Source organism: Macaca thibetana, chromosome 13 (genome assembly GCF_024542745.1).
Source record: "Macaca thibetana thibetana isolate TM-01 chromosome 13, ASM2454274v1, whole genome shotgun sequence".
In the NCBI taxonomy this organism is placed as follows: domain Eukaryota; kingdom Metazoa; phylum Chordata; class Mammalia; order Primates; family Cercopithecidae; genus Macaca; species Macaca thibetana.
Window position 1 is genome coordinate 98,305,156 of NC_065590.1, and position 24,456 is coordinate 98,329,611.

Genomic DNA, 24,456 nt, shown 5'->3' on the forward strand with positions numbered 1-24,456 from the left:
CAATTGTGATTGGAGGGAGAAGGGATGAGGACGATCACAGTGGAATGGTGGTGACATGTAGTTTGAAGATACAGAGTATTATTTTTGCATGTGGAAACAATATGCATATGCGTAATGTTTGTGTTAATGCAAACCACAAAAAATCTCAAGAAAATCTTGACAGGTGGGAGTATATGAGAAGGGATTTCGTACATCCTCCACGTGAAGCAGGAGAGGGTGGTGATTCAGGCCTAGCTGTGGTCCTGGGGGTGAGATGTTCATCTTGGCAAGAGAACACTGGTTAAAATGGTTAAGTAGCAGTATTCTATCTAGGGACCTAGTAAAGTGCCCAATAAATGTTTACATTGAAAATGTGAAAACTGCAAATCGTGTTAAAAGTTGTGTTTCTTAAAACAGGAATAAGGTTTCATACTAAATTATCTTTCAGATGAAATGAAAACCTTCGCCGGACAACAGATTGAGCCTCTCTTTCAGTTCTCGTGGCTCATAGTGTTTCTTACCCTGCTACTTTGTGGAGGGCTTGGTTTATTGTTTGCCTTCACGGTCCATCCGAATCTTGGAATAGCAGTGTCATTGAGCTTCTTGGCTCTCTTATATATATTCTTTAGTAAGTTTTTGCTTTTTATCTTTTTCAAAAATGGAGAAAATGTTAAGATTCATAGATAAAGAAAAAAACATTATCTGTCTTTGAAAACCTGTATGTGATTTTCACTAATAGGGTGAGAAAATTGACCTTTTTGCTACTTCATAAATTTTCCTAAAGAAACATTACTCACAACTTGGCGGAAGTAGCTTATAAACTAATGTACTACTTGTTAATCTTGAAGTAAGACCCTAGATTATTATACTTACTTTAATTAATGATTTATATTTAAATCTTTTTTCTGAAAAGAGGGCTTCTGAGCCATCACGGCGTGCTCTTGAGCATTTTGACCATGTCTGTACTTTTAATTTTATCTAAAAGCAAAGTAAAAAAATATAATCCCTATTCTTGGGGGTGTCTTCAGTTGCAAGAAAAGAAATAGATTTACTGTAAGAGGAACTGATAACCAACTTTACCAGTTGCAAATAGTGATAAATCCAAAGTCATTTGCATTTGAATCTGAACTGCAGTTATGTTTCTGTTTAAGGCATATTTTAGTCAGTTTACTTTTCGTTTTTCGTATCTACTGTATCTTAGGGGAGGTTAATGGAATTCTTTGAGGAGTAGTTAGGAAATAGTATGGGACCATAGAAAGCTATGTAAGCTTAGCTGTCATTGCTTGATATTTGATCTTTGGAGAAAAGATCTGCTTGACTGATGACTGCTTTGGATAACTTTTTTAAACTGTGAATTTCAGTTGTCATTTACTTTGGTGGACGAAGAGAAGGAGAGAGTTGGAATTGGGCCTGGGTCCTCAGCACTAGATTGGCAAGACATATTGGATATTTGGAACTCCTCCTTAAATTGATGTTTGTGAATCCACCTGAGTTGCCAGAGCAGACTACTAAAGCTTTACCTGTGAGGTGAGTTGTTCCATTTGACAGAAGAAATCTTCAGTGAGATTCAGAAAAAAATATTTTTCACTTCAAAAAATTTATAGGGGCCGGGCGCGGTGACTCACCCTTGCAATCCCAGCACTTTGGGAGGCCGAGGTGGGCAGATCACCTGAGGTCAGGAGTTCGAGACCAGCCTGCCCAACATGGTGAAACCCCATCTCTACTAAAAATACAAAACTAGAGGGGGCATCATGGTGCATTCCTGTAATCCCAGCTACTTGGAAGGATGAAGCAGGAGAATCGCTTGAACCAGGGAGGCAGAGGTTGCAGTGAGCCAGGATCGTGCCATTGCACTCCAGCCTGGGTGACAAGAACGAAACTCTGTCTCAAAAAAAAAGTTTATAGAGTATAATTTCTCAATGTATGTTCCAAAAAACATTGGTACCTGGAACCTTTTACATACAAAAATAAAAACATGCCCTGGTCAAATACTGTGGGAAACACTTCAGATTATGTGTCCCTCTTGTACGTTAAAGGATCAGAGGCACCTTTCCATAAAGAAAGCTGTTTAACCTTTATTTACCAAATTTTTTTTGAGCATAAACCTTTTCTCCCTGTTATGTCACCTGTTACTGTCCTTTGGAACACACTTTGAAGAGAGCACTGGATGGAGGAAGGGTCCAGCCAATGGCCTTGGTTCCCAGAGAGCTCCTGGTTGGAGACCTGGCCCCTCCTTATGTGAGCAGTTAACCTGGGGAAACCCAGCTCCCCTCTCTGAGCTGTGCTTTTCTCAGCTCAGGAAATATATTCACATGTCTATCTAAAATTATTATTCATACTAAGTAGGAAATGTATGAGAAAACAGAAAAGATGAAAAATGTTTAAGTCCAGGAATAAAGGAAAGGTAGAGGACTCCAGAAGAAAGTAAAATGGAAAAAAAAAAGAAAAAAAAGGCTAGAAAATTAAAAGCAAAAGAAAGTCAATGGAAGTAAGCAATGTAAGAATTTAAATAGTATTAAGGCCAGATGTGGTGGCTCACACCTGTAATCCCAGCACTGTGGGAGTCCGAAGCAGGCAATTGGTTGCACTCAGGAGTTCACAACAAGCCTGGGTAATGGCGAAACCCCATCTCTACAAAAAATAAAAAAATTAGCTGGGTGTGGTGGCCCGCCTGTAGTTCTAGCTACATGGGAGGCTGAAGTGGGAGGACTGCTTAAGCTTGGGAGGTTGAGGGTACAGTGAGCCAAGATCATGCCACTGCACTCCAGCCTGGGCGACAAAGTGAGACCCTGTCTCTAAATAAATAAAAAGCATTAAAAGATGAAACAATTTTAAATTATAAGAAAAAATAAGTGTAATTTAAGATGAAAATAAATAGGCCAAATCAGATAAAATATTAAAACTGAATATAAGAGAAGAATAAAGGTGAAAACTTTTAAGTAACTAGCATATAGAATTAAGTATTAAGAAAAGGATTTAAAAGTGAAAAAGTTAAAAGGAAAACAGAATAAAATAATTGGGAGAATGTTTTTACAGAAAATAAGGAAACCAGTCTAAATTAATGAGGTGGTATTTTTTTTTCAGTTAGAACAATTAAAATAGCATCATCAAGACCACACAGTATAATGCAGATTGTATTCTGAGAGCAATGCTTATCTACTGGACTGAGATGAGAGTTTAATTTACAGATGGAAGGGAGAAAGGAACTAATACAGAAATAATAATGATTCAGAGACTCAGAATACAAATAATTCACTTAATTTTTAAGAACAATTGTGAAGAGAATACTTTACAACTATTTCTCAACCCCTGGCAGATGTTGAGGCTATAAATAAGCCTTTCTAAAACTTGAGTTTTTAAATGGTATTACTGGGCTTGAAATTCTTTAATGAATGTAATTACTATTTTTTCAGGGTTAGAGTCTCTTTCGTTGGTGTTAGAAAACTTTCTTTGTGCAACTCTTGGTGGTCACATCATGACACGGGTGTCACCTTTTAACCACTGTGTCATCAGGTCTGCTGGGGTGTCCGGTACTCCACATCTAAGTTCTGGCATAACTTTCCCCCGACTGTCCTTAGTCAGAATTACTTCATATGACTCTGCATATTTCACTTTTATTACTGTTTTTTTCCTAAGAAAAGTATGTAAGATTTTAGAAGTGGAAGCTACCTAATTACAAATTCTTTTCCCTCCTTGGAATTTAAAAAACAATATTTTGAAAGAGAAATAAAATAAAGGGTAAATGATGCAAAGATGACATATATACATTTAAGTTATTTGTTACTTTAGATACCAAAGTAATGTTTGATTTGTTCTTTTCTTCAAGGTTTTTGTTTACAGATTACAATAGACTGTCCAGTGTAGGTGGAGAAACTTCTCTGGCTGAAATGATTGCAACCCTCTCGGATGCTTGTGAAAGAGAGTTTGGCTTTTTGGCAACCAGGCTTTTTCGAGTATTCAAGACTGAAGATACTCAGGGTAGGATTTCTTTCCTTCCTTCTTTGTGTGTAAGGGGTCGGGGTGGGATGGATGTTCAATTTATTTTCATGAAACATACCTTGAACATTAGACTCATCAGGCACTGTGACTATAATGTTAGGATTTTCTAGATACTTGATATATTAGTAATTATTAAAACCATTTGTTGCATTACAGGTAAAAAGAAATGGAAAAAAACATGTTGTCTCCCATCTTTTGTCATCTTCCTTTTTATCATTGGCTGCATTATATCTGGAATTACTCTTCTGGCTATATTTAGAGTTGACCCAAAGCATCTGACTGTAAATGCTGTCCTCATATCAATCGCATCTATAGTGGGATTGGCCTTTGTGTTGAACTGTCGTACATGGTGGCAAGTGCTGGACTCCCTCCTGAATTCCCAAAGAAAGCGCCTCCATAATGCAGCCTCCAAACTGCACAAATTGAAAAGCGAAGGATTCATGAAAGTAAGCACCCACTGGTTATTAGAAACAATTGTAATGTGAATGTGCTGCCACTGCCATGCTCATTTGGGCTTTAGAAAGTATACTCTCTAAGTGTTAAAGTGTTGCATTTATTTTAGGTTAGTTAATTTGTTCATTGACTCATTCAAGACTATAATTTAAGGTAGTTTTAAGTTCACAGCAAAATTTAGAGGGAGGTGCAAAGATATCCCATATACCCACTTCCCCGACACATACAGAGCCTCCCCAGTTAGCACCATTACTACCAGAGCAGTACATTTGTTACAACTGACGAACTTAGGTTGACACATCAGAATCACCCAGCATCCATAGTTTACGTTAGGGTTCACTCTTGGTGTGGTACATTCTATGGGCTTGGACAAATGTGTAACATGTATCCACCATTATAGTCTTATACAGAGTAGATTTATTGCCCTCAAAATCTTCTGTGCTTCACCTGTTCACACCTGTTCACCCTTCCCTCCACCCTCCTCCCTAATCCCTGGCTACCATTTCTTTTTCCTATCACCATAGTTTTGCCCTTTCCAGAATGTCATCTAGTTGAATCATACATGTGTAGTCTTTTCAGATTGGCTTCTTTCACATAGTCATATGCATTTAGTTTCCCTTTGTGTCTTTTCATGGCTTGCTAGCTCATTTCTTTTTAGCATGGCTAATATTCCATTGTCTGGATATATCACAGTTCATTTATACATTTACCTACTGAAGGACATCTTTATTGCTTCCAGGTTTTGGCAAGTATGAATAAAGCTGCTATAAACTTTTGTGTACAGGCTTTTGTATGAACATAAAGGAGTTGAAAACTCTTTGGGTAAATACCAAGGGGTGTGATTGCTAGCTTGTATGGTGTTTCGTTTTGTTAGAAACAACCAAACTGTCTTCCAAGGTGGCTGTACTATTTTGCATTCCCACCAGAAATGAATGAGGCTCCTGTTGCTCCACATCACATCCTCACCAGCGTTTGGTATTTTTGGTGTTCTGGATTTTGGCCATTCTGATAGGTGTGCAGTGGTATCTTATTGTTTGAATTTGCATTTCCCTGATGACACGTGTTGTGGAGCGTATTTTCATGTGCTTATTTGCTATCTGTATGTCTTCTTTGGTGAATTCGCTGTTAAAGTCTTTGGCTTATTTTTCAATCAGGTTGTTCATTTTCTTATTGTTGAGTTTTAAAAGTTCTTTGTATATTTTGGATAATGGTCCTTTATCAGACATGCTTTTTGCAAATATTTTTTCCCATTCTTTGGGTTGCTTTTCATTCACTTGACAGTGTCTTTTGCAGAGCAGACATTTTTTATGAAGTCTAGCTTATTAATTCTTTCTTTCATGGATCTTGCTGTGGTGTACTATCTAAAAAGTTAACACCAAACCTGTAGTCATCTAGATTTTATCCTCTGTTATTTTGTAGGTGTTTTATATTTTTACATTTAGGTCTGTGAGCTATTTTGAGTTAATTTTTGTGAAGTGTGAATGTGTCTAGATTCTCTTCTTTCTTGCTTTCTTGCTGGCTTCTTTGCTTCTTCTTCTGTTCTCTTCTCTTCTCTTTTCCTCTCTTCTCCTCTCTCTTCTCCTCTCCTCTCCTCTCTTCTCTTTCTCTACCTTTTCTTTTCTTTTTTTGTTTCCAGTTGTTCCAGAACCATTCGTTAAAAAGACTGTTTCTTCCATTGTATTGCCTTTGCCGCTTGTCAAAGACCAATTGACTACATTTGTGTAGGTCTGTTTATGGGCTCTCTTTTCTCTTTGTCTATTAATTTGCCCATACCACACTGTTTGATTACTCTAGCTTTATTTTCTTGAAGTTGGGTAGTGTCAGTCCTCCTATTTTGTTCTTCTCCTTCAATATTGTGATGGCTATTCTGGGTCTTTTTCTCCTCATAGGAACTTTTGATTCACCTTAAATAACTTGCTGGGATTTTCATTGAGATTGCATTAAATCTATAGGTCAAATATTGAGTCTTCCTATCCATGAACATGGAATATCTCCTCATTTATTTAGTTCTTCCTTGATTTCTTTCAAGAGTTTTGTAGTTTTCTTATATAGATCTTATACATATTTTGTTAGATTTATACCTATTTCATTTTTTGCAGTGTTAATATAGATAGTAATTGTGTTCTTAATTTCATGTTTGACTTGTTCATTGCTGATATATAGGAAAGTGATCAAATTTTGTATATTAATCTGAAACCTTGCTATAATTGTTAGTCCCAGGAGGTTTTTTTGTTGTTGATTCTTTCAGTTTTTCTACATAGAGAGTCAAGTCACCTGTGAACTAAGACAGTTTTCTTTCTTCCCAATCTTCATACCTTTTTTTTCCTTTGTTGTTGTTGTTGTTTGTTTTATTGCGTTAGTTAGGACTTCCAGTACTATGTTGAAAAGGAGTGGTAGGAAAAGGGACATCCTTGCCTCGTTCCTGATCTTAGTATATGTTCTCATGTTCTCACCATTAAGTATGATGTTAACTATGGATATTCTTTATCAAGTTGAAGAAGTTTCTCTCTGTTTCTAGTTTACTGAGAGTTTCTACCATGAATGGGTGTTGGCTTTTTCTGTATCTATTTATATAATCATGTGATCTTTCTTCTTCAGTCTGTTTTTCTTTTTTTTGTTTTTTTTTTGAGACTGAGTTTCACTCTTGTTGCCCAGGCTGGAGTGCAGGAGTGCAGTGGTGCCATCTCAGCTCACTACAACCTCCGCCTCCCGGGTTCAAGCGATTCTCCTGCCTCAGCCTCCCAAGTCGGTGAGATTACAGGAATGTACCACCACGCCCAGCTAATTTTGTATTTTTAGAAGAGACGAGGTTTCACCATGTTGATCAGGCTGGTCTCGAACTCCTGACCTCAGGCGACCCACCTTCCTTGGCCTCCCAAAGTGCTGGGATTACAGGTGTGAGCCATTGTGCCCAGCTTAGTCTGTTGATGTGATGGATTACATTAATTGATTTTTGAATGTGGAAGCAGCCCTACCTACCTGGCATAAATCTCACTTGATTGTGGTGTATAATTCTTTTTATATATTTGCATATGATTTGCTAATACTTTGTTGAGGATTTTTGTATCTATGTCCATGAGATATTTATTGATCTGTAGTTTGCTTCTCTGGTCATGACTTTGGTTTTGGTATTAGGGTGATGCTGACTTCATAGAATGAGTTAGGAAGCATTCCCTTTGCTTCTGTCTTCTGAAAGATGCTATGTAGAGTTAGTATAATTTCTTCTGTAAGTGCTTGGTAGACTTCACTCATGAACCCTTCTGAGCCTGGTGCTTTCTGTTTTGAAAAATTATTATTGATGCAATTTCTTCAATAGATACAGGCCTGTTCTTATGAATTTTGGCAAATTATGTCTTTCAAAGAACTGGTCCGTTTATCTAAGTTATCAAATTTGTGGGCATAGAGTTGTTCGTGGTATCCCTTTATTATCCTATTTTTTCCATGAGGTCTAAAGTGATAACCTGTCTTTCATGTGCTGTTATTCTGAATTTGTGTTCCCTCTTCTTTCATCTTAGTTAGTCCAAGGCTTACTGGTTGTGTTTACCTTTTGACCTAACTAGCTTTTGGTTTCATTGTTTTATTTCTGTTTTAGTTTTTATTATTTCTTTTCTTCTGATTACTTTGGATTTAATTTGCTCTTCTTTTTTCTGCTTTCCTGAGGTGGAAGCTTAGATTATTAATTTTATTTTATTTTTATTTATTTATTTTTTGAGATGGAATCTCACTCTGTTGCCCAGGCTGTAGTGCAGTGGTGCAATCCCAGCTCACTGCAACCTCTGCCCCCTGGGCTCAAGGAATCCTCCCACCTCAGCCTGCTGAGTAGTTGGGACCACAGGCTACATGCCAGCATGCCTGGCTAATTTTTGTAGAGATAGGGTTTCATCGTGTTGCCCACACTGGTCTCGAACTCCTGAGCTCAAGTGCTCCACCCTGCTTGACCTCCCAAAGTGCTAGGATTACAGGCATGAGCCACTGCACCCAGCCAGATTATTGATTTTATATCTTTATTCTTTACTAATACATGCATTCAGTGCTATACATTTTCTTCTTAGCAGTTCTTTTGCTGCATCCCACAAATTTTGATAAGTTGTGTTTCCATTTTTATTTAGTTCAAAATATTTTAAAATTTCTCTTGAGATTTTTTTTCTTTGACCCATGTGTTATTTGGAAGTGTGTTTTAAAATCTGTACATGTTTTGGGATTTTCCAATTATCTTTCTGTTTTTGATTTCTAGTTTAATTCCACTGAGGGTAGACATTGTATGCATGATTTCTATTTTAAATTTGTTGCTGGGCGCGGTGGCTCACGCCTGTAATCCCAGCACTTTGGGAGGCCGAGGCAGGTGAATCATGAGGTCAGGAGATTGAGACCATCCTGGCCAACATGGTGAAAACCCGTCTCTACTAAAAATACAAAAAATTAGCCAGGCGTGGTGGTGGGCGCCTGTAGCCCCAGCTACTTGGGAGGCCGAGACAGGAGAATGGCGTGAACCCAGGAAGCGGAGCTTGTAGTGAGCCGAGATTGTGCCACTGCACTCCAGCCTGGGCGACAGAGCGAGACTCCGTCTCAAAAAAAAAAAAAAAATTTTGTTATGGTGTGTTTTATGGCTCAGAATGTGGTCCATCTTGGTGAATGCTTTATGTGAATTATTTTTTTCTGGATGAAGTAACTGTAGATGTCTGTCATACCAAGTTGATTGATGGTGGTATTGAGCTGAACTGCGTCCTTACTGGTTTTCTGACTGCTGCATCTGTCCTTGTAGAATGGTGTTGAGGTCTCCAGCTATGATAGTGTATTTATCTATTTCTTCTTGCAGTTCTGTCAGCTTTTGTTTTATATATTTTGATTCTCTGTTCTTAGATATGTAAATGTTTAGGATTGTTATGTCTCCTTAGAGAATCAGCTCCTTTGTTGTTATGTAATGCCCCTCTTTAATCCCAGTTACTTTCCTTGCTTTGAAGTCTACTCTGTCTGTCTGAAATTAATATAGTTACTCCCACTCTCTTTTGATTGGTGTTGGTATATCTTTCTCCATTCATTTACTTTTAATCTACATATGTCTTTTTATGTAAGGTGGGTTTCTTGTAGATAACATAAAATTAGCTCTTGTTTTTTGATCATCTCTGACATCTCTTTCTTCTAATTGGTGTCTTTAGAACACTGACATTCAGAGGGATAATTGATTTAGATGAATTAATATCTATTGTATTTGCTACTGTTTTCTATTTGTTGCTCTATTTGTTCCTATTTTTGTCTTCTACTCTTCTTTTTGTCTTTTATGCTTTTATTGAGCATTTTATATGATTTCATTTTCTCACCTTTCTTAGCATATCAATTGTACTTTTTTTTAAACTTTTTTTTTAGTGGTTGCCCTACAGTTTGCAATATGCGTTTACAACGAATCCAAGCCCACTTTCAAGTAATACTGTATCACTTCTCAGGTAGTTTATCTTATAAAAGCAAAATAATCCTAATTTCTCTCTCCCATCTCCAGTATCATTGTTGTCCTTAATTTCATTTACATATACAATCATACATATTAAATATGCACATTATACGCACACACCCCCCCACACACACACCCACACACACATATATAAGCATACATAATCAAGGAGTGGCCACTTCTAAAGTGTTTACATATATGTAGAACCAGAAACCAGCAGTCCTTTTATTTATTTTGAGTTCTATTTCAGATTTTTCCAGTGGAAATACATATTTGGAGTGAGAAACATTATAACAATAGCATGTTTTTATAAAATAGACTTTTATAAGTTATTTGAAAGAGTTAGCAACTACTATCTAATAATATAAGTTCCTCTAGAGCCCAGTAAAGAGATCTGTGTTTGAAAATAGCAAATTGAACCACCAAAATAAATAATACAGGATTTTGTTTTTCAAAGTGAAAGGGACTTTATAGAATTCTGCAGCTCATTCCTGTGGTCAAGGTCAGATGCCATCAGGGAGCCAGCAGCAGTGTAGTGCTTCGATCATTTGGATTTGCATCCAGATCTGAATCTTTTGACAGTCAGAGCCTCTGACCTTGGCAAGTTAGTCACTCAACCCAGTTTGTTCTTTTTAGAACAGATATGGTAGTGTCTATCCCACAGTGTCATTCTGAGGATCAACTGCTGTAATTTATGTGTAGTCACTTGGTAAATTGTGAAGTACTTGCTCTTATTTTAAGTGGAACCACAACTGGCAGCACGGACTTCGAATGTCTTCTGTTCCTATTAGATGACTTTCTATCACATTTTCTAAGAAATATGTTTAAGCTTCTTGGATCTTCCTTCAGTGCTTTCTATACCTTCCTTTGCAATACAGGTTCTTAAATGTGAAGTAGAATTGATGGCCAGGATGGCAAAAACCATTGACAGCTTCACTCAGAATCAGACAAGGCTGGTCGTCATCATCGATGGATTAGATGCCTGTGAGCAGGACAAAGTCCTTCAGATGCTGGACACTGTATGTTTGCGCCACCTCAAAAGTCGCTGTTGTTATGTTGTGGCACTTGAGAGAATGTGTGACTTCACAAATATCTAAAAATAGAATGGAATTTGTTTTTATTTGAGTAGTTCTTATTCATTTTGTGATTTTTCTTTTGTAAAATCAACCATTCTTTATGCAGAAACATAGAAAGAGTAAATGTTTAGTCACAAAGAGATTTAAATAATTTAGCTTAATGGCACTGTGAGAAAAAAATGAATAGAGCATCTCTTAAGTCTGCAGTGTGGCTCAAGCTTTTCTTTGCAGATAGTTATGGTTAGAATCCAAGATAACACAGGAAGCCCACAGAATTTGTAGCTTTTTTTTAATTAAAGCAAGTACATCAGTGGGGCTCTCTGTAAGGTATGTTATGAGCAATAGTGATTTGACTTTGGGCAGAGACCAGTGTGCCCAGTACCTCATGTGTGTTCGTGAATGTTTCTCATGTGTGTTGATTTATCTCTTTAGCAGACTGTAAATGTCTGAAAGAAGGACAATATAAATTTTCTTTGCAGATTTTATCCATGTTAGATGACAACAAACCTAGACTGAGCTGTCAATAAACTTTGCTTCTGTACAGAATAAGTTTTGATGAACAAGAAATAGTAGTTTAGAAATAGAGTCACCAAAAGATAGCACATATTTTGAAGAGATGCCTTATTCTTTTGGACAATTAAAATGTGTGTCACAGCTGTACATGTCTTCTACCACAGGTCCGAGTTCTGTTTTCAAAAGGCCCTTTCATTGCCATTTTTGCAAGTGATCCACATATTATCATAAAGGCAATTAACCAGAACCTCAATAGTGTGCTTCGGGATTCGAATATAAATGGCCATGACTACATGCGCAACATAGTGCATTTGCCTGTGTTCCTTAATAGTCGTGGACTGAGCAATGCAAGAAAATTTCTCGTAACTTCAGCAACAAATGGGGACGTTCCATGCTCAGATACTACAGGTAAAGCTCAGGCTCCTAAAGTACTTTGAGTTTGAAATAGTTTCGTTGTTTCTTTATGGCGACTCTCTTTTTTACCTTGAAAAATGTTGTTATTTCACATTTCTTTAAATATACAACAGAATTTTGGTGTAAGTGATGCTGTCTTGATAAATTCTTTAAGGGATACAGGAAGATGCTGACAGAAGAGTTTCACAGAACAGCCTTGGGGAGATGACAAAACTTGGTAGCAAGACAGCTCTCAATAGACGGGTAAGATGCCATTGGTTTCAATCTGTATGTTTGTATTGCTATTTATTTGAATACAAATAAAATTAAGATGATGCCACTTAAATAATATTTTGTAAATATTGCATTAAGCTCTTCAAATAAACATTATCATTGAATTCCCTTTCAGCTTCATGTGTTTCAGGGAATGTCCGCACCTAGAACCCTCACAACTGTACTTCGTATAGGGGTCCCAGCCTGTTCTCAGCCCAGGTGCTGCTCCTGATCCCTCAGATCTTAAAGCTTGCCAAATGATTTCATCCAGGGTTGAGAACCACTGTATTCATTCCTGGTCAGGTTGAGCTATGCCTGTTGCCACCATAGCAGTAGGGGAGAAAGGTTTGTAGTGTGAGAAAACTCCTGGCTTTGTCTTCCTTCCTGTTGGCCGTCCTTCCCTAAATGCTTGTGGGATGCTCACTCTTTGTTCTCTACCACACAGTGACTTGTGTCCTTCCCAGCCACTGGGGGTTTCTCCTTCAACACACTGGTTTCCCTGACCTCCCCATCTTGTTTGTATGGGACGAGGGCATGTTCTCTGTATATGTCTGTATGCATATGACAGGGAGATAATCACTTGCAGGGCAGTTGTGATAGTGCCACTCACACTCAGTGAAGTTGAGCTACTATTGGCCTTGTGTTTTTTTCTGATTTGCTACCATTAAGTTTGGATGTTTTACTTTTAAAAAAAAAGTCTTCAGTGACATTTTGATTTTATGCCTCTACCCTTTACAGATATGGATGCAAAGTTAATATGATGAACGACAATCGACAGCACTAAATTCAGAGGCATATATAACTTACTATTTTTAATTTCTTGCCTGGCATCCTTGGGTGCCGCATGGTTGCATCCATCTTTCCTGTGCATCAGGACCTTAGACAAGAGCACACCTTGGTTGTACCTGTTCCTCCTCTTATGAGATGGAATTCCTTTAGCCCATCCACCCTGTAGAGTGCCTTTCGTTCATATGGAGATGTGAGGATAGTTAGAGAGGCGGTCCCTTTGACACAGTTTTCACATGCTTTAAAATATCTAAACATCAGGCCAGGTGCAGTGCTCATGCCTGTAATCCTAGCACTTTGGGAGGATGAAGTGAGAGGATCACTTGAGACCAGGAGTTCGATACCAGCCTGGGCAACATAGTCACACCCTCTACATAAAATAGAAATAAAAAATTAGATGGGTGTGGTTGTGCATGCCTGTAGTCCCAACTACTCAGAAGGCTGAGGTGGGAGGATTGCCCAAGCTCAGAACGTCCAGGTGGCAGTGAGCTGTGATTGCCCTACTGTACTCCAGCCTGGGTAGCAGAGAGAGACCCTGTCTAATAATAATAATAATAATAACCTAAAAATCAAAATGCTGAATCCTTAAAACCAGACAAGGGCTTATTTGCTTTATTATTTAAGGGTTCCTATAAATAGCCAGACCCCATGGAGTTTGAATATCATTCTCTTTACACAATTCTGCTTACTTATAATCTTAAAGGCATTGAGCTTCCTCTAATTGTACCACTGTAACTTAAAATGCATCTGAAGCTAAACCGTAGCATTTCATGCAGTTGCTGTGAATATGACTTTACAATTGCTTTGTGAAGATTCTACCTCACGGATAATAATTTATTACTGTATGATATTCCTCTTTGACTAAAACTTTGGATTTTTTGTTGCTATAAAAATTTATTAACATCTCAGAAAGCCTTAAGTTCCTAGACTGGACGCATGGGTTCCTTCTCACTGATGATGTGCTGTTTCAGGACACTTACCGAAGAAGGCAGATGCAGAGGACCATCACTCGCCAGATGTCCTTTGATCTTACAAAACTGCTGGTTACCGAGGACTGGTTCAGTGACATCAGTCCCCAGACCATGAGAAGATTACTTAATATTGTTTCTGTGACAGGTGACTTTTGTCTCTTATTGTCTATGATCGATAATAAACTTTAACATTCACAAAACCATTTAATTTCAGAAACAAAGGTAGGTATGTATTGTGTGTATATGTTTACATTGCTGAATACTGGGTTTGTTTGTATTAAGTGCACTTAATGAAGTCAGTTTTAGTTTTGACAATGAAAAGTCAAAACTGATATTATCAACCATCAGCTGTATACCATTATTTTAAAACTTTATGATTTAAAAAATCTTTCACTTAATCTGAAGTTTAATTTTTCTTTTGCTGTAAAGATAATTTAATTCTAATTCGTATTACTGAGTATAAATTAGCTTACAATTTACAATGTTGAAACTCAGATGTTATATGCTATTATTGTTTTAATTTTCAAATGATATTTTTGAATAAAAAATATTGACAATAAAATTGAGGATTATTGCCTGTGCCTGAAGTCCCTGCATGGAAGTCTGCTCCCTGCCTTGTGAATTCCTGCTTGCTCATAGCTTCAGGGCAACCACATCAATACTTGTAAGTTAGTTTGTAAAATATATGTCTCTTTGCAAGGTATTGATTGGTACTTTGTAATATTTACTAGTGTTAACTCTATTATGATAGTTATACTAGAATTGTGTTTTATATTGTTGGGGTTCATGCTGTGAACTATATTCCAAGTGAGGTTGTATCTAATATACTTACAATATTTTTGGTACTTAAATTCCTTTAAGTGAGTTCTCAAGCCTCACTGTATTTATGTTCAACAATGGGAATGTTTTAGTATGTTATCAACGTATATATATTCATTTAACAGATGTGTAGTGAGTGTCTACCTTATGCCAGGTAACATTTCTGTCCTTTGTGGAGATAAGCAGTGAACAAGATAAAGTCTCTGCCCTAATAGAGAAGACCAAAAGATATAATGTCACAGAATGATGTGTGTCATGAAAACCACACCGTAAACAGGAGATAGCCCTCCCTCTCACTCGAAAATTACTCCCATCAACACACAGATTGTTTCTCCCTTCCCAAGAAAAGCTGCTCTTGACCGCACCTCTGCCTCTGGCTACTACCCCATTTCTCAGCAAAGCTCCTCAAAAGCCTTGTCTGTCCCTGTGTCTCATATTCATCTCCCTCTGTTTTCTCTAACCTATTCCAATAATCTCTTGCTCTTGGTTCAGTAAAATTGCATTTTCAAGGTCACCAGTGGCTTCTGTGTTATAAAATTCAGTGGTCAGGCCAGCGCACATCTTATTTGACCCCATTAGTGGCGTTTGACAGTGTGTTGATCACTCTTCCTCTTTGAAAAACTTTTCTTCCTTTGGCTTCCAGAATGCCACCCTGACTGGATTTCCTCCTCCTGTGCTGGTGGTGAGTCTTCATCTCCCTTTCCCATTTAGCATTGCAATGCTCTTGAGTGCGTTTCTTGGAGTTCTCCTTTTCTATCTAGACCTGCTACCTGGTGATCGCATTTACTCTGAAAGGCTTAAATGCCATCTATATGCCAGCGACTCTCAAATATGTATTTTCAGCCCTATAGCTCTTCAGTTGCTTGTTTGACATCTAATGGTGTCAACATATATCTGACACATAATGTGTCTACAATTGAACTTTTGATTCTCTGACTCAAACTTCATCCATGTCTTTCCTGTCTATTAATCCACCTCTTCCAGTTCCTTAAGAAAATCTTGATCTTTCTTTTGTATACCACCACCAATCTACTAGTATATTCTGTAGCACTGTCTTCAGTCTATTTCCAAAATATAAGCACTGTTCACCATTTCTAGCATACCACCCTCATCAGATACATTTTCGTATTCTACCTTTATTAATTATGGAAATAGTCTGACTGGTCTCTACTCCTGTCTTTTTCTCTCTACAGCCTATTCTCCATACGGCAGCCACAGTGATTCTTTTAAAATAGAAGCCAGTCATGTTATGTCTCTGCTCAGAACTCCGTAGTGTGTCCTCATTTCACTGAAAATAAAAATCTAAGTCCTTATAGTTTCCTACAAAGCCCTTTATGATCTGCCTTTCTGCATCTCCTTCCCCCTTCTGACCTCATCTCCCACCATTCTCCTCCTCCATCCCTTACTGACTTCTTTGCTGTTGCTTGAAAATGTCAGACATGCTTCCATCAAAAGGCTCCTGCGATTGCTATTTCTTCTGCCTGTACAGATTGTTCTTTGGATATATGCATCATGGGGTTTCTCACTTCCTTTTAATCTTTGCTTAAATGTCAGCTTTTCGACAAGATCTTCCCTCACCATCTTGTATAAAATGACATCTTCTTTGGTATGCCTTGTGTTACCCTTCCCTGCTTTACTCAACATAAAAGAATCACCTCTAATTCACTACATCATTTACTTTTTTGTTTGTTTCTTTAGTTTTTGTCTGTCTCCTCTCAGTAGAATTTCAAATCCACCTGGCAAAGGTTTTCTATCTGTCTACTTTTCTTTCTTTTTTTTTTTTTTGAGACACAGTCTCGCCCTGTCGCCCAGACTGGAGTGCAGTGGCGTGATCTCAGCTCACTGCAACCTCCGCCTCCCAGGTTCAAGCGATTCTCCTGCGCCAGCCTCCCAAGTAGCTGGGATTACAGGCACGTGCCAGCACGCCTGTCTAATTTTTGTATTTTTAGTAGAGACAGGGTTTCTCCTTGTTGGTCAGGCTGGTCTCGAACTCCTGATCCGCCCACCTCGGCCTCCCAAAGTGCTGGGATTACAGGCGTGAGCCACTGCGCCCGGCCTTCTATCTATCTTTCTTATTTCTGTTTTCTCAGCACCCAGAACAATGTCTGGGATGCTGTTGTTGAATGACTAAGAGACCTGAATGAAGTGGGAACTGAGTTTTATATCTGTCTTGAGAAAAGCATCTTAACAAGAGGAAGAGCAAGTGTGGAGGCCCTGGGGTGGAAATCCAGGAACAGCTGGAGGACAGTGTGGTTGCACTTTGGGGATCAAAAGAGAATGGCGGGAAGTGATGTCAAAGAACTAGCCACTGGCCGGTTGTGCTGGCTCACGCCTCTAATCCCAGCACTTTGGGAGGCTGAGGCAGGTGGATTACTTGAGGTCAGGAGTTCAAGACCAGCCTGGCCAACATGATGAAACCCCATCTCTACTAAAAATACAAAAATTAGCAGGTGTGGTGGTACACACCTGTAATCCCAGCTACTCAGGAGGCTGAGGAAGGAGAATTGCTTGAACCCAGGAGGCAGAGTTTGCAGTGAGCCGAGACTGCACCACTGCACTCCAACCTGAGTGACAGAGTGAGACTCCATCTTAAAAAAAACAAAAAGACAAAAACAACTAGCCCCCCTGGGTAGTTCACTTTGAGCCTTACAGGCCCCAAATCCATAGAAAGGATTTTGGATTATATTTAGACATTTTCAGACACTCTAAAGAGGACCAAGTTAACATCATTTAATAGTTGATACTGAGATACACATTTTTAAAAATAATGATGTTTACACATCAGAATAGAAAGAAAATATCTTCCTAAAGCCACATTTCAAATGTAAGAATTTTTCTAATATTAGTCTTTGACTATACAGTAGACTTTCTAATTGTTAAATGAGAGATATTTGTCTTTTATGTCTCATCAAATGTAGCTCTGCCCATGAAAAATTTCTTTTTCTTTTTTTTTTTTTTTTTTGAGACGGAGTCTCGCTCTGTTGCCCAGGCTGGAGTGCAGTGGCACGATTCTTTTTTTTTTTTTAAGACGGAGTCTCGCTCTGTCGCCCAGGCTGGAGTGCAGTGGCCGGATCTCGGCTCACTGCAAGCTCCGCCTCCCGGGTTCACACCATTCTCCTGCCTCAGCCTCCCAAGTAGCTGGGACTACAGGCGCCCACCACCTTGCCTGGCTAGTTTTTTGAGTTTTTTAGTAGAGACGGGGTTTCACTGTGTTAGCCAGGATGGTCTCGATCTCCTGACCTCGTGATCCGCCTGTCTCGGCCTCCCAAAGTGCTGGGATTACAGGCTTGAGCCACCGCGCCCGGCCGAAAAATTTCTAAGTAAAATTTTCGTTTTATAAAAGCCCCTAATGCCATTAGTTTCATTGCTTAAAAGTGCTGTGTTGAAAAATAATACACAGATTTAAATCTGTATTTTAATGAAATTTTGATTTCTTTTTTGGTGATGTTTTCCATTTCGTTGGGTAACATTAGTTGGAAGTGTGTAGGGAAATATATTTTATTGGAAAGGATAGAATTTGAAGGCAAAAGACTTGGGTTTGAGTCCTGGGCATGTTACTTAGCCTCTTGAATCCCCAATTCTCATGTATGCAAAAGTGTATGTTACCGGCTGAACACCATGCAAATAGTTGTTGCTATTAGGAAAGTCATGCAATAGAGAGATTAATACCAGGAAAGAATTCGAGGTTTTAGCAGATAAATATTGGTAAGTATTTAGTTGAGTGGTTTCCTAATTAAAAATTGTGCTTTATCAAATATACTTTATTTCAAACTTGTTTTGTTGGATTGTTTTGGAAGATAAGATTAAAAAATTATCTTAGACATATTCGTTGTTCAGAATTTTCTTTTGATATTGCTTTATTTTTTAGCTAATTATAGGCTAGATATATTCTTAGGATAGAATATTTAATTTTAGTCACTCATTATAGGCTAGATAGATTCTTAGGATAGAATATTTATTTTTATTCACTCATACTTTTTTTTTTTTTTTTTTTTTTTTTTGAGATAGTCTCGCTCTGTCCACCAGGCTGGAGTGTGGTGGTGTGATCTTGGCTCACTGTAACCTCCACCTCCCAGGTTCAAGTGATTCTTCTGCGTCAGCCTCTCGAGTAGCTGGGACTACAGCCACCTGCCACCATGCTTGGCTAATTTTTGTATTTTCAGTAGAGGCAAGATTTCACCATATTGGCCAGGCTGTTCTTGAACTCCTGACCTCAAATGATCCTCCCACCTCTGCCTCCGAAAGTGCTGGGATTATAGGTGTGAGCCTCCGCACCTGGCCTATTCACTCATACTTTTAAAATAGTTTTCCAGTTCTCTCTGTCTACCAGTTCCTTCATGACTTTGCGTGCATGTGTGGTGCATTTGCTCTTCCTTTTGTCTGAATGTCCTCACTCTGCTTCCCTTCCCTGCCAGCCCGTGCCTTCCCACCAGACTAACTTGGGTTCATTCTTCATAGCTTAGTTCTAGTGGTTGGTTATATTCTTTTTTGTGTGTGTGTCTTTTTCTTTTTAGTGGTTATATTCTTAAGGAAACCTTCCCTTAACTGCCGCTTCTGGATTTGGTGCTCTTTTTCTCTTTTCACACAGCACTGTGTGTGTATCTCCAACATAGCCGTATTTCCATCAAATGCTCACATCTTACCTTCCAGGGAAAAGGAATCCAGCCATGAAAATATAAATTCTGTGTATGAGCAGATTTGCTGAGGGAGTGAGGGCCTGGTGATATAGGAAGAATTAGATTGGGGCTTATATAGCTATATATCTATATATCTGTATCTATCTATATATCTATATCTATATGTCTATTAGTAGTAGGAAAAGAAATAACTCATATTGGAACTAAAACAAGTAGGTATCTTAGTCTACATACAAACAAAATTGATAATGATGAAGTAAAATTGACGGTGTTTGAAAATTTAACAACAGTATCAGCAGCTCAGAATTCCTACCAAATCACGGTGAAACATGATGCAATGAAACAAGGCCTCCGTTCTGAAAGTTTGATTGCGACAGTCTACCTGTACAGATGCCTAGTGGTAGAACAGCGAATTAGAGTCCTCAGAAAATCCCAGCAATAGACAAGGTTGTTTTAAAATACATAAATAATAAATATTGGAAACATTACAACTCAGTCGGTAGGTTACTTACATAGATGACTCTTAGTATGTGAAAATGAAAGCGCGTAGGATTGCCCATTCATCCGTAATACAACGAGAAAGGACTGGCATATTTGGATCTGTTTATAGTCCATCAGTAGGATCTCAGCAGATGGCACTTTAGAGGACTGGGGTCCATTGTGGGTAAATGGATGTTCTGCTCAATGATTGTGGGTGGTGGTGAACTGTGTAACACAATTCTGAAAGATGTTTGCTTGCATGTATGTGGTCGAAGAAGTATATCTCACCAGTGGCAAATCAAACAACCAAAAATTGCTTTAGAATTGAAATTGTGTTTAAGCCCTAAAAGCTTTACTTAGTGCAGCTCTTCTAAAATGAAGCCGTGGCAGTACTAGATTTGAATTTGTAGTATAAATTAAATGGTAAATTTTAGAAATTTAAAATATTTGAGAATATACTACCTGTTTTACTTAACATACTATTGCACATCTGTTAATTTTAAAATGTTTTTGTATTTTTTTAAAAGGGCGATTACTGAGAGCCAATCAGATTAGTTTCAACTGGGACAGGCTTGCTAGCTGGATCAACCTCACCGAGCAGTGGCCGTACCGGACTTCATGGCTCATATTATATTTGGAAGAGACTGAAGGTATTCCAGATCAAATGACATTAAAAACCATCTACGAAAGGTACCTTTTTTACCTCTTTATATTTTACTTTATTTTAGATTGAGTCATATAAAGCAGACAATACAAAATAATATGTATAAAATATATACTTCTGGATTTAATCATTCTTATTAATTCCATTATAATTTTGGAGTTGTATTAGCACAGGCATATATCCCATCATGTAAAAATCTATGACTTTATTTGTACATGCTTTTCCTTTTTCAGATATATAAAGTTTATTTAAAAATTTTTTAAATTTTTTAGAAACAGGATCTCTCTCTGTCACCCAGGTTGGAGCACAGTAGCATAATCATAGCTCACTGTAGCCTCAAACTCCTGGACTCAAGTCATCCTCCCATCTCAGCCTCCCAAGTAGCTGGGACTGTAGGTGTGCACCAAGATGCCTGGCTCTTTCTTTTTATTTTATTTTTTTTATTTTTTTTGAGACAGAGTCTCGCTCTGTCGCCCAGGCTGGAGTGCAGTGGCTGCATCTCAGCTCACTGCAAGCTCCGCCTCCTGGGTTTACGCCATTCTCCTGCCTCAGCCTCCCGAGTAGCTGGGACTACAGGCGCCTGCCACCTCGCCCGGCTAGTTTTTTGTATTTTTTAGTAGAGACGGGGTTTCACTGTGTTAGCCAGGATGATCTCGATCTCCTGACCTCGTGATCCGCCCGTCTCGGACTCCCAAAGTGCTGGGATTACGGGCTTGAGCCACCACGCCTGGCCTTTCTTTTTATTTTTTGTAGAGGCAGGGACTTGCAGTGTTGCCCAGGCTGGTCTTAAACTCCTGGGCTCAAGCAGTTCTCCTGTCTTGGCCTCCCAAAGTGCTGGGATTACAGGCATGAACCACTGTGCCCAGCCTTAGTGTATAGTTTATATATTAAAACTTCTGAGATTTCAGATAACTTTTATTTCCTTAGAGTATTGTCAGTATGTGGTTTTCTTATTTTTCTAGTTCCTATTTTTTATGTACACATTTAATGTTTTCTAAGTAAATAACTGGTTTTAGAATTATAGAGGTGGTTGTATTAGTCCACAGATTTGAGCTCTTCTGGGTTTTTCTGGTTAGTTTATGTGAAATTAGTTTAGTGGTTTAAACCTGTGCTGTATCAAGTAGGTGTTCCAGTAGATGCAGTGATATATAATTACCGTCTACCTATTGAGAAGTGGTACTGCATTGCATCTGGTCTTTGAGGTTTTACAAATCATCTTATTGTGAGATGCATGATTCGTTTTTCTCTTGGTTCTGTAGTACAATATTTTATTGTACATACAAGGTTTTATTTTGTGAATAAACGTTTGTATTATAATACAGGTGCTGTATAATTATGAATGCTTGCTAGTAACAGTAATTACTAAGTGGTTAAAACTTAACTTTTAAAAAGATTTAAGTGCTTCATAATAATTCATACCAATATAATTAGGTTTATTTTTTGCATGTTATATTGATACATAAAGCCCTATTTAATATAAACAGGTAATCCCTTGACACTCTCATCTGTCCTTGAGATTGTTGTTGTTATCATTTGTGTGAAATTAAAATATGTCATAAAAAAGAATAAGCCTTCGTTTAGGAACTGTGGACTGATGGCTTAAGAAACAGTAGTGGAAGGAATTTGCAGCTGCCTCAGATTCTTAGACCCTGTCTGAATTGGTATTGTTTAGGAGAAGTATATTACTCCAGGAATGTATTTCTAGATTTCAAGAAATTTGTAAACTTGGGCACAGGAGAACTAGTTGTCTCACATGGGTTCTGACTTAAGGAGGTTGGGTCACTTAGTGTTCCTGACCTCCTTCCTTCCCATCAGGTGCTCTGCTAGGTGCCTTATGTACTCTTGAAGCTTTGGAAAGTGTGGAGGTGTTAGACGGGGATAGAATGAGGGATGTGAACTTTGCTTTGCCATTAAACCAACTCATTACTTTAAACTTCGGCATTTTGGCAGGCTTGTTACTGTGACTGGGCTGGATTTGGGGTGATTTTGAGATGCCGTTCTTCTCTTTTTGGTGAAATAAGTACATTTAAGTCTTAAATGCCTGCAACTACTTACAAAGAATATTTTGTAGCTAGTCTAAGGAAGAGAAAAAGTATAGTAAGCAGTCTTTGATAATTCGTAGGAATTGACTTAAAATAATTACATATAATAAGGATTTGGAATGAAAAACTATAGGAAGACACTTTGATCAACATATTGAAAAGCCAGATATTAAAGTATGTGAGAATAATCTAGATGATTATGTTTCTAGTTAACTGTAGTTGAGTTCTTTGATGCTATTGCTTGTCATTTGAAAGAGAAAATTTTATTTACAGTCGACAAGCAGCAGTATGTAATTGATATTCATTTATTGTATTAAAGAAATCTGATTTGGCAAAAACAATCAGAAAATAGTATTTTTAATGCTAGTAGTGAAATTTTTTTTTTAATCCATAAAAAGCCTCATTTATTTTTATAGCAATTTGATGACACATCTGCTGGCTTTATTCAGGTGAAAAAGAAAATGTTGGTTCTTGGTGTTTGGTGAAATTGCGTTGTTAAATTATTTTTTAAATTGTTCAACTTTTAACAAATGACATTTGATACTAACACTGGAAAGCAATTTCAGCGAATTAAATAGACCCCTCTGTAAACCACAGGAACATTAAGATGACACACTGTTCATTCAAGATGGTTTTAATTGGTACAATTATTGTAATTTTCTTGCAATTATGTGTTGAGCTGAAAGCTTTTGTCTGGATCATTTGAGAGTTTTTTTTTTTTTTTTTTTTTTTTTTTTTTAACATACGTTTAGTAAGAAAGGGAGTAAAATAAAAACTAAAAATTTTCTGTCTAGTTTTTATTGCAGCATTTTAGGCAACCATTGAAAGATTTTAGTCTAAAACTTTATTTCTGGCATTTAAAGCAGAATGATAGTGGTTTTTAAAAAAATGAATTTAAGTAGTTTTCATGAAGATAGTGTTTTAAATTTCTGTTTTGACACTGCTCAATCTTTTACCCAGGATGATATGGTCAGAATAATTTTGCAATAAGGATAACAACATTCTTTATTTTGGTACTTTATTTTGATGTTTAAAGAACAGTTGAATAAGTTCTAAGGGTGCTTCAGAATGGTAGCCATTTTCCATTTCATTGAAATAGCAGTTTGCTGTACAGACACTATGGACATCTAATTTATGACTTTAATAGACCTATCTGTTATTTTTAAATTATTCAAGTAATGGTGTTTCTATACATTAGGGCATTCTCATAATAAAATGTCATATTTTATAAGCCCTCCTGATACTCACCCAAAACTTTAATAAGCTTCATTTTATCACATCTAGTCATCTCATACCTCTTGTAGCTCTCACTAACCTGCTTGCTCTCTCCATCATTTTCCGGGTGATGATCAGCTCTCCTTCCCTCTCTTCCCCGCCATCATTTGGCCTGGATTATGCACAGGCTTGTTTGTTTTGCATGTGGACTTAAGTTATGAATGTGGATAGCATGAAAAATTTAACATTAGTTAGTTTAAAGGAAGTTGTTGCTTCATCTCCTTTGTAGTACAAAGTCCATCCTTTGTACTGATAATTTTTCTGTTTAGTTTTTAAGATACTAGCAATATTTTTTCCAAAAACTGTTTTGGTGTTTTTTATATATAGCTTAAAATCTTAATGAAATTCTTTGTTTTTGATATATTACTTATCTGTAGGTATTGGTGTTGTCATCATTCAAAATTTATTAAATTACTATCTTTTATATAATTATTGTTTCCATCTTTATTCTCAAAACACACTTGCTTTGACTGCAGAGGTTCAATATTTTATCCATCTCTTTATCTTTTTAAAGAGAAAGCCTGATCTAGTTATTTGCAAAATTACAAGATAATTCCCCATATAGGAGAGGAAACTTAAGCAGGTTTTTACTGAAATAAAGATTGTGTCATCTATAATAGAAATCGTATTTTTTCTGGACAGAAATAAAT

General features: G+C 37.5%; 1 protein-coding gene across 28 annotated transcripts in view; it reads left to right on the plus strand.

Moving 5' to 3' along the window:
• The window catches only part of KIDINS220 (kinase D interacting substrate 220), a 117,839-nt gene that overhangs the window by 47,226 nt on the left and 46,157 nt on the right, over window positions 1-24,456 (plus strand). For all 28 annotated transcript variants that reach the window (XM_050754771.1, XM_050754773.1, XM_050754746.1 and 25 more), the window contains 9 exons: window positions 428-607; window positions 1,341-1,506; window positions 3,806-3,957; window positions 4,135-4,424; window positions 10,756-10,896; window positions 11,631-11,874; window positions 12,035-12,123; window positions 13,890-14,034; window positions 20,353-20,515. In XM_050754771.1, coding sequence (XP_050610728.1) covers window positions 428-607; window positions 1,341-1,506; window positions 3,806-3,957; window positions 4,135-4,424; window positions 10,756-10,896; window positions 11,631-11,874; window positions 12,035-12,123; window positions 13,890-14,034; window positions 20,353-20,515 — 1,570 coding nt within the window. The remainder of the gene's footprint in view (window positions 1-427; window positions 608-1,340; window positions 1,507-3,805; window positions 3,958-4,134; window positions 4,425-10,755; window positions 10,897-11,630; window positions 11,875-12,034; window positions 12,124-13,889; window positions 14,035-20,352; window positions 20,516-24,456) is intronic.